The sequence below is a fragment of the Pinus tabuliformis genome, chromosome 6 (genome assembly GCF_031772625.1).
Source record: "Pinus tabuliformis cultivar Carrire ecotype Pingquan chromosome 6, CPIR1, whole genome shotgun sequence".
Classification (NCBI taxonomy): Eukaryota; Viridiplantae; Streptophyta; class Pinopsida; order Pinales; family Pinaceae; genus Pinus; species Pinus tabuliformis.
Window position 1 is genome coordinate 1,193,769,905 of NC_142292.1, and position 16,871 is coordinate 1,193,786,775.

At 37.6% G+C, this 16,871-nt stretch overlaps 1 protein-coding gene across 7 annotated transcripts in view; it reads right to left on the reverse strand.

Annotated features, from left to right (window-relative positions):
* Positions 1-8,070: 8,070 nt before the first annotated feature.
* The window catches only part of LOC149263025 (phosphoglycerate mutase-like protein 4), a 303,277-nt gene continuing 294,476 nt past the window's right edge, over positions 8,071-16,871 (reverse strand). For all 7 annotated transcript variants that reach the window (XM_089425607.1, XM_089425610.1, XM_089425612.1 and 4 more), the window contains one exon: positions 8,071-8,541. In XM_089425607.1, the coding sequence (XP_089281733.1) occupies positions 8,321-8,541 (221 nt within the window). In that variant the 3' untranslated portion in view covers positions 8,071-8,320. The remainder of the gene's footprint in view (positions 8,542-16,871) is intronic.

The following is a 16,871-nucleotide window of genomic DNA, read 5'->3' on the forward strand; positions in this document are numbered from 1 at the left end:
CAACCTTCAGCTTCCTTCTTTTATTAAAGAGAGATTCCATACAGGCTGACAGAGTGTTATGCTAGTGGAAAAACCTGTGAACCATTTATGAAACCAATGTTTCGGACTAGCTAGGTGAGTCCATCATCAGGGCAATGAGATCTTCTCAAAATACAGATCTCATTGCCCTAATGATGGACTCACCTAGCTTGTCTGAAACGTTGGTTTCATAAATGGTTCACAGGTTTTTCCACTAGCATAACATTCCTTCTTTTATGTTCTTTCAAATTCACGAGTTGTGAACTGTCACTTCTTCTCTGTGATAGATGCCCGATTCACCTACTTGAAGTGAAGCGTTTTAACTTGTATTTATACGAGTCTCACCAATAACCAAAAGACACGTTCATTGGGAGGAGAGGCCGACTTATGAGGTCGCATATTAAGAAAATATATCGGAGGGGCCTTTTGTTAATATTCATCAATTATAACATAAACTTCGTTATTTACAGAAATCACATAGGAGAGGCTATACCCATATTGGAGGTCCCACATGCCACGACATTCCTTTAATCCCGCAATCACACCTTTAATGAAAAATCAGAGGTTTTACAAGTGTGTCTTCCGATATTACATTGTCGATGCCCCTACTTCCGATGGAGCGGATGCAATATTATATTAAACCCATTTTGATAAATCATCGGGTCCACAACCTTATTGCACTCGGAGGTTTTATGCGCCATTCTTTTGAAACTCGCGATACTGCGGATTCGATATTACATTAAGTCATGTTATAATGGTCCGCAATACTATCGCAATCAGAGGATTTGAATGTATCATCCCTTTATGACTTGCGATATGAAAGTTCTGATAGGCGGAGGCGATATTACATTAGGGTTGTTACCATAAACTATTCGGGTCCACATATTATATTGAAAACGAAGTTTTAATGTGACAACCCTTCATAACTTGCGAAGGTTCTAATACAATGGCTGTGATATTAGTTAGGGCGTGTTATAATGGGACCATCGGGTTTGCAACTCATATCGCAATCAGGGATTTCAGTGTAACAAGGCTTCAAGACTCACGATGCAATGGATGCGATATTTCAATAAAGGCGTATTGTAATAGAACCATCGGGTCCGCAATGCTCCTCCGTTGTTTTCTTCCTTTCAACTCTTACTCTTGGCTTAGCTTTTCTGTGGATTTTTGATGGCTATTCTTTGATGGCTTCTGATAGCTCTTCTTTGATGGCTTCTATTCTTGACTTCCAATGGCTTCCCTGATGGCTTTCAAACTTTCATCACTATGAGCATTATGATCAATGAGCAACAATGGGAAACATCACGTATCACAAGAATTTGCCATCACAAACATTGCCATATTGACATCAATGACAACCTTGATTAACAGTTTCAAGGATACATATGTAATGAATCTCGTAGGAACATTCATTCATTCATTATCTATGAGTAACACATGCAAAATTTCCGAATAATTTCAATGTCTAGACAATATTTCATCAATTAGGGCACATTAACAACCATGAGACAATATTCCATGCATTAGACATTAATCAAAATAAAAAATATCACATCAAATAAATGTTACAAGACAATGAGGAACATATCCATCCATCGCAATGCCAAGAAAAAGCTCCAAGAGAGAGAGCAAAAGTATCCAAACATCAAAATTCATCCAAATCATCCAAACTCATCCTTAAATTGCAGGTTTGAAATTCTCAATGAGAGATATCAAGAATCCCAAGTGTGATGGATAGAATGAGGCTAGGTCTCATCTATTTATACATGAGTTATAAGCTCAAAAATTAAAATACAAAGCCCCTCCAATGCCTAAAATGTCAAGTAACCCACCCATGGTTACAAGACAACCATGATAGCTCAATAAATCAAATCAAATTTCCCTCTTAAGCCCATGAAAGGCTGGCGTCGTCAATGCATGGAGGCCTAGAGGGGCAGCGTTGAGGCCCCATGTGCTGAGAATGAGAGGGATGGCCTAAAAAATGATGATAAAGAGGGGGATGCCCTCTATATGCTGCAAAACAACTCCAAGCACCTATTTCGACTATGTGGGCTCCAAATGGGTCTCATGGGTCTCCAACTGGCTCAAGATCAAGTCGAGGCTCCATCAATGAGGGCTAGAAGATGACACACGCTCTCCCATGTCTCCCTAGGAAAGGCATAATCCTCCTTTTAGGCCTTAGAACAACTGTCAAGTGTCGGGTGCAATGTGTAGCTGGCTGGGCAACGTGGTCCAAGTGCATCATCATCTTTGAATAAACTGGGGCGCGAGCAAGCAAATGGTGGTGTTGAAGAAGCCCATAGTGTGGTAATCAATGCTCTACATGGATGGAGGCCCATGGCTCTCAACGCTCACCCTACAAATTCCATTGCGATCCTCTGGAGGGCTTGGATCCCGTTTAGGGAGGCGAAGTCCAAGATGAAAATTCACCTGCAATTTTGTATAATATCCAATGCATCTCATCATCCTCCAATACAATGATTCATTAGTGCAATTGAGTAAATAAGCTTGCTAATCAAGGGCAGAAGTGGACACTTCACAATGGGTTTCCCTTCCAAATTTGGGGCTTTGAACATGTACTAGTGTTACCTTCCCGTGTAAGAGTGGTTAATGAAGGACCCTACTAAGTGGTTTCAACCTCTAAGGGAGTGGCAGGTCTAAGGTACACCCTTGAAATGGCTGGTTTCATGTGAAATAATGATGGAACAAAGTGGGGACAAAGGGAAGGATCTAAGCCACATGTCATGGGACAAGGGTAGTTATGATGAGGAAATCCTACATCTTAGGTATGTGAACGTGGGAGGGAGAAATCGTGGTACATGACTGACCCCGACCTTTGTTTTTCCACCCTTCTTCATATATCTTTTTCCATTTATTGATTTTTCTTCATTTTACTGCTCAGGCCTCAAGAGGATGCAAGCATGATGTGTAACATATAACAATGGTTACCCCCTTAAAGTGGGGCAGTTCATCACCCACTAGGGGTTGGGACATCCATGGGTTCCTTAATGATGTAAGGGGAACTCATAAGGACACTAGCAACTAGGGTGATGACCAAAATGATAAGGGGGTAGAGATCATGTTTAACTTTTGCCCACATGCTAAATTTTTTTGTCTCGATCATCTTTTTCATTTTGTGGCAAATTTCTTGTTGTATGTGGCCATATTATGTTTTTATCTTTTTTTTTAGCTACATCAATCTTTGGGGCATCGTTCCAAGCCTGACCCAAGGTGTGGAAAAGGGGAAGGGGAGGTTAACACCTTATGAACCCAGTGAACAAATGTGAATCCAAATAGGGAAAATGTGAAAAGAGCTTATAATGAGCAAATGGGAGTGAAATATATGGTGTCGAGAAGCTGGACCACACAACCAAAATCAAATTTTCCCATGTAGTGACACTCCTAAAGGTAATATCCAATAAAGGAGATCCCACGGGACTAAGATTTAGGATTAATCGCTTAGTTGAGGTAAGGGAACAAGAGTACAATCAAAACCCTTTCTTCTTCCAAGTAGCTCAATAATCCATGCCCAAGTGTGCCCAAGAAAAACAAGCATAGACACCCAATTGCATAATGAAAAATCATACCTTCGGGGTTGGATGGCCCACCTTCAAACATACGATCATGATAGATGAGTAAGGGTACACAACAACTGGCTCAGGTGGTAGAGAAAAATAGCACATCAAAGCTATCATGTGGCTGCAAAGGGTTGTTGGTTGCCAGCTGAAGGCAAATCTAGGAGAAAATTTCTCCTATGAGGTTACCCACTGGTGGTGGGTAACATTACCAACCAAGATATAATTACTAGCAGATGCTGATGGTAGATGATGATGCTAATTGTGATGATGTTGATGATGATTTGATATAACTTTTTCTTAGAGAAATTTGTCAACTTGAGAGCATCTATGACAGTCATTATTAATAACTCCATAGTTAAGAGGGAGTGTTGAATTTTGTAACTATGGTCGGTCTTCATAATGTATATTTGTCCCTTGATGTACTTGTATTGATTATTGTAAAGCATATTTTAAATGTTAGAGGCAAAAGAAATTCATATTTTGAGTCAATTCTCATTTCAACTTTTAAAAGAAGAAAAAATGAATTTTTGAATTTAAAATTTTTGGCTCCAAAGTTGTCAAGTCGGCTTCCCTCAACGTCAAGTCGGCCTATGCAATGTCACACCCATTCAACCTAGGCACTTTATAAAGGCAACTCGACCTCGTCCTCAAGGCACCAATTCACACTCTCTCAAGAAGACAATTTATGGACATCCTAACAAAGATCAAGAAGGACAAGGAGGATGAATTTCATCTCTCTCTCTTTGTCAAGATTGCACATGTGGATAGGCTCTCTCTCTCTCTCTCTCTCTGTTGTTCACATATTCTGGGCAGTTTTTGTTGCAGGGGTTGAAATTCTAGGCAATTGTAGGGGGGCAAAATTCTAGGATTTTTGCAGTTGCAAGAGGGCCAAAATTATGGGGCAGTTTAGCAAAGAGCAAAGTGCTAGATCAGGTTGGGAGGCTTGACTTAGAGGGTTCGACAAGGTATGACCTAGTTGATGACTAGAAGGTCTAGGTGTGCCTCTTGTTGAACATAACAATTTATCTATTGAAAATGTTGATGGTTTTTCCCAGGGTAAATCTTGTCTTCTCTTTGTGCATTGTGATCTCTACAATTCTACTATTATTGTATGGTTGAATTTTTGAAGTATAATGTTGAATGCTATATTGGAATAATTTACAAGAAGATCAACATCAAAAGTAATTATCAAATTTTCAAAAATATTGCACTAACGTCTATTGCATTTAGAAAATCAATAAGGTGAACCACGACACCCCTAGCATGCGGTCGCAGGCTAGTCAATCTTGGGGATTTGAACATGGGAACTTCTACTCACATTTACTTTACATGTTCATGGGCTTGCTAGGTGAGCTCCCCAGAAGAAGAGAGACCATTTTAGATTATTATTAATTATAAAAATAATTAAAAAATGAGTTAAACGTATACAAGGGTTATTTTAGATTATTATTATTAATTATAAAATAATCAATATATGAGTTAAACATATATACATTTAAAAAATTATGTAACAATATTCTATTTCTAACTACTACTAAAAATATTCTATGGATATTGTGTGGAGGTTCAATCCCTACCATCCTCCTAATAATTACTGATAATTAAATTGAAATTATAGAAGCTCTATTCCAAAATAGACACACTTATAACTACAATATGCTCAATATGCTCAATAACAAGTATATAATAATAATAATATCATTTTAAGGTCGCAACCTGGCTAGACACCAAAGTAACTTGTGGGACTCTTTCTTTGTGTGACAGGTGATTCTCCCTATAACAACTTCATTACTCACCAAGTTTATGAAAATGTACATACCCTACCTATTCAAGATTCTACAATTTTCAAATGCAATACATGGTCTTAACCATTGAACCTATTGAAACCATACAACTCATCTTCTCTAATCAATTCTTACTTTTTATATCAAAACTTATTATTACATCTTTTCATTGTGCGGAGATGCACTCTACAATCCAGTGTTGGGGAGATGTGGTGGTGTATTAGATGAGGGGTCAATAAAAAGACAATAATGACAAAACATTATGTTCGCTAAATTTAAAAAATAATAAAAATAATAAATAGATTCAATTCATATTATTATATTGTAACTTTGTTTCTATTAATAAAATTACAAACAAATTTTCCAGGAATAATTCATAATATTATTGGTCTCCATTTCTTTTGTTTATTGTGGAATGTAGTGTGGTCTCTCTAGTTTCTTGGGTTGGTATTGTTCGAGTCTTTGGTAATTATATTGTTTGGACAATTAGAGTTGTGCCAGGATGTCATACCATAGATTCTCTGTGGTGATGGGTTAGGCCGACTGACTTTTCCTAGCCCAGTAAGGTAGGCATTGTTTCATGCCTAGGGACTGACCTGGTTAGTGGTGTGTAACAATTTTGTTTGGAATTCTATTGCCTGTGGCCTGAATCTCCCATGCTACGTCAAAGGGGCAGGCCACATCGTGGGGAAGGGCATCAGGGCCATGGTAACCAACCTATAGCAAACCAAGTCATTGATGCAAGAGATATGGAACAATAGTTGGGTGACTCCCATGGGCATGTGGAGTTACCACCCCCATTTGACTCCTTGGAAGCTCAAATTCAAGGAATTCAAGCAGGGATTGAACATCAGGCCCAAGACCACCATGATGATCGAAATGAGGTAATAAGTTTTCTTAATGACATCCAGCATAACAAGTGGCGTATCATGGATCGCCAAGAGTCCCTTCGTAGAGGCCAGAAGAGGCTTCATGACAGATTTGATAGCTTTCAAGGGTGTTTGGCACATATGGAGTCACATGCGCATGAGGCTTTCCACCACTAGGCTGAGGGTGATAATGCAACTCTGGGTCGTAACAATGCATAGTAACAATGAAAAGGATTAGTTGCATTTTGTCTTCTGCATAGTTTTGGGCCTTATGGGTCATTGATATGTGGGCATATAGTTTTTTCTTGTTGGTATCTCAAACCTTTTGTTTGTATTTGCTAGCCAACAATTCTGGTCGAAGTGAGGCTTCAACTTTTTTGAAGAAACTTTTGATACAGTGTAATCTACTTCTGAATTAATGAAAGATGTTGACTTAACAAAAACAAATAAAAATTATATAATAATGTTTCATATTAATATCCATAATATATCAAAAGATATAATTAATAAACATATAAAAAATTAACAAATTTAATTAATAAATATATAATTAGAAATACCAATATTTTGATGAATAGAAATGTGAAATATATATATAAAAAATATAAATAGTAACTATAAATTAATATCCTTTTTGCTATATCAATTAAACTAATTAACATAATAATTATTGTAACTATTATATTTCAAAAATTCATATTTAAATTTAGTTAATAAACATATAAAAATTGAATGCTTACAATAAATTATTTTTCTAAGTTATATATAAAATTAATGCTATACATATCACATTAAAAAATTAAAATTAAAATTAAAATTAAAAATATTATTAAACATGTCAAAGAAAAATGTGTCTCAAACACAAGTTTTAATAAAATTAAAAATATAAATATTTTTATAAACAAAGATGTGAAATTTATATAAATATAAATAATATTATTAAGAATTAGAATAGATCCATTTAACTTTGGATCTACCAAGAATTGAAAGAGATCAAATTTCTTAAGGTACAAGCCTTCTCTCAAGTTTTACATTCAAAAAAATGTTTGCATCTTGAAAAATTAATTTGATCCCTTTAAAATTAGGTGAAAGTTCCCAAATTAAAATAAATCTATATTGATTATATAATAACTTATATTAAAAACAAAGTCCACAAAAGAAACTCAATTGAAGATCCTAAGTTATAAAGTATGATATAAAACCATAAGATTCAATATTCAAATCCCATCCTCAAACCAATAAAAAATAATAATACTTCCATAGAAAACAAACCACAATAAATAATCAAAAAAATGAAAAAACATAATTAAAAATACTATAACAATTTTAAAAACACAACATATAATTTCCAATCCAATTACAATCTACATACCATATTAATATTCAAAAGTCGCTTTTGAATGTAACTAAATACAAATTATTCTTATATTCCAATTTCATAATTTTAATATAAAAATAATTAGTTAACCATTAGAGTGGCTATGCATCCTTACACATTACACAATTGCATAAATCACCTTAACCTGACTATAATATCAGGTGCAGATTTGCAGAGGGATTTGGAGCAGAAGAACAGACTGCCTTAGGAAGCAGAAGCAAGAGAGGAGGTAGTGCAAAGAGCGCATTATAACATATCATTAAAAACACCAACGTATAATTTCCAATCCAAAGGAAATTCATTAATTGCCTTCGCAATCTAAGTGCTATTTTAATATTCAAAAGCAATTTCCAATGCAATGGAAATTCATTAATAGCCTTCACAATCTAAGTGCTATTTCAATATTCAAAATTCGCTTTTGAACGATATCTAAAAGATTACCCTTCTATTCCAATTTCATGATTTTAATTTAAAAAATATTAGTTAATCATTAAAATGACAATATAACTTTAAATCATCAATATACTTGGATTCGGCTCATACACAGTTAAAAATAGTAAATACAATGGGAAGTAGACAGATATGAGCCATCTACACCAATGACAATATTATAGAATGTAGCCTTCTGTAATACTAGGATACACACAGCAGGTGCACAAATAAATGTACTGTTAACAGGAAAATACATGACAATCATCCAGACTGGCTATCGCCTCCAAACCCAGAGCTTAGAAAGCCCACTCCATTCAAGTGGGTTGTGTCGCCCCAGCATGGAGCAGCCCAACCACCATTCTCATATCGACGAATAACATTAATTGAAGTGTTCAAAACCTTCCCAGGAGAAGATCTTTCTCCTACAAACTTCCATAATGCTCGTAAAACACCTCCATGGGTGACAACTATCACTCTTTCACCTGCCATTGCCAATTTTCATTCAACAATATATAGGAGATTAAGAATTACTCTAAGAAAATGGGTATTGCTCCATTCAGATGTTATACCATTAGTTTCAGACAGACCTCAATGCCAAAAGGCAATACATAAATATTTGATATGGTGGACACGAAACAAGTTTGAATTGACTAAGGGTGCTAACCACAAAAAGCAGGACTTACTTGACGTGGTATAAAACATTGAATGGTAACAAGTAAAGTACGGTGTGTCTAATCAGTATTTACTAGATTTATCATGGTTCGTCACACAGTTATCAGGGTCGCTTTAAAAGCATTTCCTATTTTTAATTAAAAATTATGATATCAATAATCTATTGTTAAGGTCATGCTTAGCTAAACACCAAATTGATGTTAGACCTCTTTCTCTGTGGGACAAGAGACTCCCTTCGTGCAGTGACTTGACTGATCTAATCAGCCCCTCTGCAGTAATTTTACTGCTTTAGTCTATAAACTCATGACCCCATGGATGGTGCTTCCTCTAGTGGTTGCAGCGGGGGAAAACGAGTAAAAATTGCCATGGTAACAAAATACATGTCTTTTATTTTGTTCATCTTTTCTTTTAAACCAAGGTGGTGGAAATACTACAGAGATCTCATACAAGAGACAAGTTCATGTACTGCCCCAAATTTTGTTTTAAAAAATGTTAAATGTACAAGTATCCTCTGTGCTTGGATGGTAACCAAAGAGGAAAGATTACATTAGACATTGACTAATCCCCTGAGTAACTGGTATCTACTAGGAACTACTTTAAAGAAAGGTACAAGGTACTGCAGGGTAAAGTAACGAAAGTGGGACAGCATGCTGATGTTGGCAAAGACAACATCAAAGAGGTGTCCCCAAGGGGGTTTGCTAGTACGATTGATTTGGAATGCTGCATAGGGAATTTCTGGCTCTAGAATAAATTGTGATACCCCTACACTTTTTAATTCTCATTTCATCATCATTCTCATTTCGTTTGTGTTTGCACATCAGTTGACACCGCTAGATTGCTTATCATCTGGAGACACACGGCACTTATCTTGCCATCTGATAAGAAAGTGTTGCAAGGAGCCAAAAGCATAGGAGAGGATATATAAAGAGTTTGTTGTAGTTAAAGACAGTGGGTATCCATCAAACAGCTCATATGTTAGGGAAAAAATGTCACTGACTTGCTCATCCAATGGAGTGTGAGAAAATACATCCTTGTGATATTGCATGTCCACTAGAAGAGTGGTATTGTTGACTTGTCCATCTAATGGAGTGCTGAACAAAGCATCTTATATAGGAAGCAAGAATGCAGCCACGAATCTGCTCAATGTTGATTTTGGGGTAGCATCGGATGTGCTCTAACTTTGAAATTTTGGGGAGGGGCTAGAACACATGAAATGATTCGGATTTAAACAAGAACGCAACAAATTACAGAGATAACCATAAATACAGAGACGCAGCAGAAATAATACTTCATTTCATTAATGTAAAATACTGAAATATGCTTACAAACAGAAAAGGAAATAAACTAGCTCAGGCAATGGTAGCTTATCTCTGAGGAGAGATGTGGTGGCTATATGCCTCTGAACCGTCTTACAATGAGAGGCTCGAAGGCCTATTTATTGTTGAGAAACAATGAAAACCCTAAACATCCAAAAACCTAACCCTAGGAGATGAAGTGCCAAACTATAGAGCCCATTTGGGTAAATTGGTACATCAACTTCCCGAGGTCGTAACTTTGGTATACAATCTTCGTTTGACGCGCACAATGCCTCGTTAGAAATATCTATCCGAGGACTACGACTTTTGAGTGAGAAACATTGGTCCATGAATCCATGTTCCTCTCAGTTTTCCCATAAAACATCGTTTAGGGCCTCAAAACGGCTCCGAAGTTCAGGACCTAAAAAACTGCTAAAAATAGTAAATTGTGCTACAATTAAGCAAACTAAAAAACTGAAAGAAACAATGGTGGGGGTCAAAGTAGAATTGGTGGGTGGCCACCAATATCCACCTAGATCATTCCTTCCCCCTTATGAAGCAATGGTCCCCATTGTGTTGAGTTCCTCCATGAGATGAGAAAACTTCTTTTGAACTTGGTCCCTGGTGAGTCACTTGCCCTGGTGAAGGAGTTGACCTGCTTTGACAACTCGATACAATTGGATCTTATGTTGGCGAGTGTGTTTGATCTGCGTGTCCATAATCCGATTAGTTGCAGCTTGTTCCACGCAATCTGGATTTAACTCTGTTGGTGTGCATTGTTCTGCAATGTCGGATGTGTCTAGTAATGGTGGAAAGTATGGTCAAAGGCGGTCCACATTGAACACTGGGTGCAGGCCAAGGAATGGGGGAATGTTGAACTCAAATGCGTTGTCTCCCACAACCTTGGTAATGGTGTAAGGACCATATCGGAGTGGTCTGAGTTTCCGATAGACTCCAGTAAGGCGTTCCTTTTGCAAATGCAACCAGACTTTGTCGCCCACCTGAAACTTGTGTGGCACCTGATGTTGATCATGTCGCTGCTTGTACTTGGCATTTGATTTCTCAAGAATGTCTTGAACCTGTTGGCGGATATGTTGGATGTGCTCAATGAAGTTGTTTGCCTCAGTGTTGCGAAAATCACGATATTATCGTGATAACAATAAAAAATCGCGAGTTTTTGAAAATGCCGATATTATCGCCCGATTACTATGAAATTTTTTTCTCAAAAAATTGTGAAATTATCGTGCTAACTTCAAATTATCGCAATAAGTTCGTAATAATCGCAATTCGATCTGATATTATCGTGGGGGTGGCGGACAACAGGTTTTATAAGGCAAAAAATGATTTTTTTTTTTTTCATTTTGAACAAACAGCGACAGCAGCGTGGATTGGGAGCTGAGGAGGAGAAAAACCCTGGTGGATTGGGAGCTGAGGAGGAGAAAAACCCTGGTGGATTGAGAGCTGAGGAGGAGAGGAACCCTGGAAGGTGTCTACTAGGGCAGAGGAGAAAGAAGCTTGGAGATTTTAGCATCCCAAGCAAAAGAACTTCGTCTTTGAATCAAATTTCTTCGGCAAACCGTGGTTTCCAGGTATGGGCACCAAATTTGGCCATTTTGTTTTGGTTTTTTCTTGCTTTTGCTTGAGTTTCTATAACCCATTGTTTATCAAAGATTTTTGAGTGGAATTGATGGTGTTTTTTTTCATTTTTGTTGCATAGAGTGGAGAGAGTTCATTTTGGATTAAGTAGAAGTTTTTTTGTTTGTTAAATTGTCAAAAATTCAATGTATTGTGTTATGTATGTAATTTTTTTTTAATTTTTGTAACTTGCAATTCTTATTGTGCTATAAGTTCAAACTTCATCTTACATTAAAACTCAAGAGTTCAACCAAGTTACAAACATGCTAAGGAAATTGAACCCTCTGTGGGAATTTGGTGAACCTGATGGGGGGTTTGATAAAATGAACTTGACTTGCAAGTTGTGTGGGTATCATATGTCAGGGGGGGTTTATAGATTGAAGTATCACCTTGCACAAATCCGTGGATTCGATGTAGGGCCTTGCACAAATACAAATGCAGAAATCATCCGAACAGCCATGAGATCATTGGAAGAATTAAAGCAAGAGAGAGTGGCCAAAGCAGAAATGAACAAGCAACTAGCAGGGAGGGTGTTAGGCTCAGGTGAACATGGAAGTGGCACTGGTTCTACTTCAGTATCAATATCTACAACCAACCTAGTAGCTGCCTAATCATTTTTTGTTCCTAGAACCACGCCTGGTTCACAACCATCTATCACTTCAATGCTTAAAAAAAATAAGAAAGAACAAGCTGACAAGTTGTTGGGTAAATTTCTCCTTTGGAGTGATATCCCTTTCAACGTTGCAAGGAATAATCAATTTTTCTAGCCTGTTGTTGATGCTATTGCAACTGTTGGCCTAGGGTACAAAATCCCTTTTTTATGATGACTTTAGAAGCCGGATTCTTCAAGATGAAAAGGTTGACTGCACCAAAAGATTAGAGGAGTTTAAGGCATCATGGGCACAAATAGGATGCACTATGATGTCAAATGGTTGGACCGATCAAAAGGGGAGAACCCTTATAAACTTCTTGGTTAATTGTCCCAAGGGGACAATGTTTATGAAATCTGTTGATGCATTTTCACATATCAAAGATGCAAAAACTTTATGTGATTTGTTGGATGTGTTTATTTTGGAGGTGGGTGTTATACATGTTGTCCAAGTCATAACGGACAACGCTGCAAATTATGTTGTTGTTGGCAAGATGCTTATGGAGGGGCATCCTACTTTATTTTGGACACCTTGTGCTGCACATTGTATTGATTTGATGTTGGAGGACATAGGGAAAATTCCCTTTGTCAAAGATATTGTTGAGTCATCAAAAAGCATTACAAAATTTATATATAATCATGCATCTATGCTTAACTTGATGAGAAAATTCACCAAGAACAAGGAGTTGGTGTGCCCTGCCATTACACGGTTTGCCACCAGTTTCATATCTCTTCAATCCCTCTTGAATTCTACGTGGGATGTGAAGAAAATGTTTCTTTCAGAGGACTGGCGTGCTTTGACAATTAGCCGCAAACCAAAGAGGGGCCATATGCAGATTAGTTTTATACCAGGAAGATTTCTGGGATGGAATGCAAGAGGTGTGCACCATTACTGAACCTTTGGGAAAGGTTCTTCGATTAGTTGATGGTGAGAAACCCGCAATGGGCTATTTGTATGAGGCCATGGACAGGGCCAAAGAATCCATTCGGGCCTACTATGATGATAAGGGCGATGAGGGGTTTCATAAACAATTCCTCCTATGGGAAGTGATTGATGAACGATGGAACAACATACTCCATCATCATATTCATGCTGCAGGGATCTACCTGAACCCCGCATTTTCTTACCCACGTGGGTTCGTATTTGATACTGAGATTATGGATGGATTCGTAACCTGTGTTCAGAGGATGGTGCGATCTCCAGCAGAACGTGCAGAAATCTCCAAAGAAACGGAGATATACAAGATGGCAAGTGGCACATTTAGCTTTGAGATGGTTGTGACTGATAAGATGACTAAAATGCTAGGTATTTTTTAGTTTGTTTCAAATTTCATTCTCTTCAAATTCATAACTTCATACTTTGTTTCAACTTTCAAATTTCATTTTTTTTCTTATGTTTATTTTATTTGTAATTTTGTTGTAGATACATGGTGGAGAATCTATGGTGCCAGAGTACCCCATCTGCAAAAGCTTGCCATTCGCATCCTCAGCCAAACATGTAGCTCCTCAAGATGCGAGCGAAACTGGAGTGTATTTGAAAAAATACACAACAAGAAGCGCAACAGGTTAAACTTAAAACTTAAAATATTGCAAATTTCCAATTAATTTTTTGAATTCATTAAACAATATTTTTTTTATAATTATTATTTTATGATCTTTGTACAGGTTGGAGTCCCAATGACTTAATGACATTTTCTACATCTACTACAATCTTCGATTGTGGGTGAGGCAACTTGAGAGGATACCTGATATTGAGGCCATCTCATTGGAAGGGATTGACACCACTGCTGCATGGAGGGTTGAGGCTAAAAGGCCTCTCATGGAGTTTGCCGATGATTGGTTAGAGCAGGAGGTAGTGGAAGGCGTAAAGGGGGAGGAGGGGGAGGAGGTAACACCACCTACCCAGGCTACCCCTGCCACCAGTAAAGGACAGGGTCTACCTCCTCTAGCTCCTACTTCTTCAGGTTCTAGAGCATAGCAAAGTCCACTACCAACTCCACCGACATCTACATCTAGAGGGAAAGGGAAAGCTATTGCATTTTCTCGAAAGAAGGGCAGAGGAAATCAGTAGTATTAGACTTTAGTTATTTGGTTCATTTCATTGTATATGACATTATGACTCATGATATGAGATACATTATTATATTTTTTGTTGATATTTTGAGGCTGAGTTGGGACTTGGGAGTCAGGACTTACTATTCAGGACATGATTCACTGTTATGTGTGATGTAGCACTAGAAATGATATTACACATCTTATATATTAGTTCGTTTATCATATTTATATGTCAATGTATTTATTTTATGTTGTAGAAGCTTTAGATATTAAAAAAAAAAATGAATATTTTTGAATTTGCCGATTTTTTCCCTCGCCGATATTATCCCGATAACGATTTTCGCAAAATTGGTTTGCCTTATCTGTTTCGGACTGGACATGAGCCGAATCTGCCTGAGTAGCAGCAAATGGCATGGCCACATCAATGGGACATAGTGGTTGGAATCCCAAGCCCACCTGAAAAAGGGTTGTGGCCAGTCGCGCTGTGGAGAGCCTAGTTATAGCTGTGATGAACATAGGGGAGGCTCTCATTCCATGTGCGTGGATGCTTTGAGTTGTATATGCACATAATGTGTATGATCATCCTGTTGACAACCTCTGTCTGGCCATCAATTTGGAGATGGAAAGTTGTGGACTTAGTGAGTTTGGTGTCCAGCATCGACCAAAGACTGGACCAAAATGTACGAAGGAACCTGCTGTCCCGATCTGAGATGATAGACTGTGGGATCCCAAAGTGTACCCACATTCGTTAAAAGAAGAGTTTAGCAGTGGCTTCTGCTGTGATATTCTTCTTGCAGGCCACCTTAATGGCCATCTTCGAGACCCTGTCGATGACCACAAAAACATAGTCGTTTCCATGCTTTGTAGAAGGAAGGTCCGACATGTAATCCATGGAGATGGATTCCCAAGGTTGACTAGGGGTAGGCAGCGGAGTATAGAGGCCTTGCTTCTTGATGGTCGGTTTGGCAATGGCGCAGGCAGTGCAGCATCTGATGTACTTCCCGATATCCTGTCCAATGTTGCACAAAGCGCCCCCCCAACGGTTCCAAGCCCGTAAGCGCGTCCCGTGCAGAAGCGTCTAGGAAGCTTTGGCGAAAGCACGCTTCTGCCTATTTTGGACGCTTCCTGGAAATTTTGGAAGCTTTCCTCCGAAGCACGCTTCCGAATCTCCAAAGCGCGCTTCGTACGATGCTTCAGCAGTACGAAGCGTGGCGCTTCAGAGGGTGAAGCGTACGCTTCCATACAATTCCGGAAAAGCGTTTAGAAAATCATTTTTTTTTTCAATTTTTTTTTTTAAATTTTAGATGAGTTTGCTTGTTGGGGGTGGGTCCACCTTGGGTTAGGGTGAGGAATGAAGGCAAAAAAAATATAAATATAGCAGATGCTCCCTCATGGTAATGTTAAATTCTTAAAGTAAAAGTGACATTCTCCTTTATTTTTCATTTTCATCCTTTTACTTACATTTTTAACATTACAATGAAATGACTTGGGATTTTTGAGAGTGGTTTCAACCTCATTGGACTTCATCTGGAGAAAATAGTGTTTCATATCCTATTCAAAATTCAGCAGACTTAACAGTTTTCAGGAATTCAGAATCAATGGGATTGTGGTATTTCATTAGATTATATCAAGTATGAAGGTATGCGATTAGCATTTAATCAAGAGCACCAAGCCCTATATGTACCCTAGTGTTGGTGGTGTTAATTGTTGAACTCCTTTGTCACGCGGCATGCCCTTAGCAAAAAATTACCTTTCAATCAAGTCAAAATCATCGATCAAGCATGTTAAGCTTTTTCTACCATATTTTAAGTCTTGAATTAGGTAGTTTGATCAAAATTGGGCAATGTTGACTAATATCCCTAGACAATCGAGGTAGAGGCAAAGGCTAGACAAGAGGAGAAGAATCTAGATTCTAGATGGTTGATGCATCTAAATGGTTGATGCTCGAATAATTAATCATTAATGTACAATGGATGTTATATCTATCTTGATTTATGCAAAAATATGCGTGTTTTCATAGTCTTCTACAACTAATTTGGTATTTGGAATGTTTGTTTTGAGTATAAATGCAAAATATATATATATATATAGCAGACGCTTCGCTTCCTAGATTTTTGGAAAATGACGCTTCCGCGTCCCCGCTTCCAAAAAACGTCCCTGCTTCGTCCAACATTGATCCTGTCGAAGTTCGGCCAATAGAAATACTTCTAAATACTGTTGTTAGATTCCTATACCAATAGGAGTCATAATTTTTGAATGGCTGAGATTAAACCTATAATATGTACATATCTTTGCTTTCTGCAAATATTTTCCATATTCAAAAAATTAAAAAATGTAAAGAGGGTATGTCCTAAAAGAATAATCAAAGGACAAAAAGAATGAAAAAGTCAAAAAATATGAAAATTATGAACCCTAAAAAAAGAAAAAGACCATGAAAGTGAGCAAGTCAATGCCACTACTATTTACTTTTTGTGCATAATAAATGATTGTGCAGTTTGTAATCTTT